The sequence below is a fragment of the Penaeus chinensis genome, chromosome 32 (genome assembly GCF_019202785.1).
Source record: "Penaeus chinensis breed Huanghai No. 1 chromosome 32, ASM1920278v2, whole genome shotgun sequence".
NCBI lineage: Eukaryota > Metazoa > Arthropoda > Malacostraca > Decapoda > Penaeidae > Penaeus > Penaeus chinensis.
Genome location: NC_061850.1, coordinates 18,450,907 through 18,452,041, shown reverse-complemented (window position 1 = coordinate 18,452,041; position 1,135 = coordinate 18,450,907). Strand labels below are relative to the sequence as shown.

General features: G+C 45.7%; 1 protein-coding gene across 1 annotated transcript in view; it reads right to left on the bottom strand.

The window, feature by feature from the left end:
• LOC125042688 overlaps window positions 1-745 on the bottom strand; it is a 4,662-nt gene extending 3,917 nt beyond the window's left edge. Inside the window, exons 1-2 of the mRNA XM_047638498.1 lie at window positions 648-745; window positions 1-237 (exon numbers count right to left, since the gene is read on the bottom strand). The exon at window positions 1-237 is cut by the window's left edge and continues 193 nt beyond it. Coding sequence (XP_047494454.1) covers window positions 1-233 — 233 coding nt within the window. The 5' untranslated portion in view covers window positions 234-237; window positions 648-745. The remainder of the gene's footprint in view (window positions 238-647) is intronic.
• Between the last annotated feature and the right edge of the window lie 390 nt (window positions 746-1,135).

Sequence of the window (1,135 nt, the reverse complement as noted above, 5' to 3'; positions counted from 1 at the left end):
ATGAGCGACGACATGCCCTTTGACAGGCCCTTGAAGAACCCGCCGAAACTGTCGTCGTAGTAGTCGTAGTCATAGTCGTAGTCGTAGATGGGGTACGCCTGGGGCTGGGGCACCACGGGGGCCACGGGGGCGCCGTAGGAAGCCATGGGGGGCGGAAACCCCCCTCCCCCGTAGCCCGAGCCCCGGGCAGAGGCCAGGAAACCCGCGAGCGCGAGCAGCTGGAAGACCGCCATGCCGCTGCGGGGAAAAGGGATCGGTTGGTTGGCGCGGATTGTCAACATTATATTCATCAGCGCTATTAATGCCCTCATTTTTAACAGTATAATGAAGGAATACAGTATAATGTCATTATTAGAACTGCTGTTATCATCAACATCATTAGTATTGTTATCGTCATTTTGTTAATTCTACTCAATTCTATTAACAATTCTTATCATTATCATTTTATCCCGCTTTCTCATTATCTTGATAAGTTATTGCTTTACCAGCATGAGAGAGAGAGAGAGAGATAGTACTAAAGCTGATCACCTGATCATGAATCCGAATCATATATAATCTCAGCCACGTGTATTTAAAGTTAATCATCCAACACTTATCAAACGCCTTACAAACCCACTTAAGCCCCAAGCAATCAAAAGAACACCGACCTGTAATTAACCTGTACCTGAACCTTTCTCAGTTGCACTCTGACTGTTGTCCGGAGGTTTACTGAGCCTTGCAACTCTCGAGACGTCCTTTATATAGCTTCTCGAAAGCAAAACGTCACCGCTACACCCGTTAAAACGCTACCCCGCTACCCCGCTACACCGCTACATACCAAGGGGAGGAGTCTAACGCCGTGGGAGGGGAAAGTAGGAGGAGCTTCGCGCAAAGGAGGCGTGGCTGACTTTCTATTGGTGCGGAGATTTGGGAGGATCATAAGAGAGAACAGAAGGAAGGAAGGAAGAGTGTGCTCTGACAGACAGAAAACGGGAAATTAGATTAAAGAAAACGCGAGTGTCAAGGCTGGGATTTTTTTTGATTATTTTCTTTTTTAATTTTTGTGATTATTTTCTTTCCTTCGTTGGTTTGTGCTAAAATATGATTTTCTTTTCTTTCCCTTTCGGTTTTGTGTCTTCAAATAGGGATTTTTATG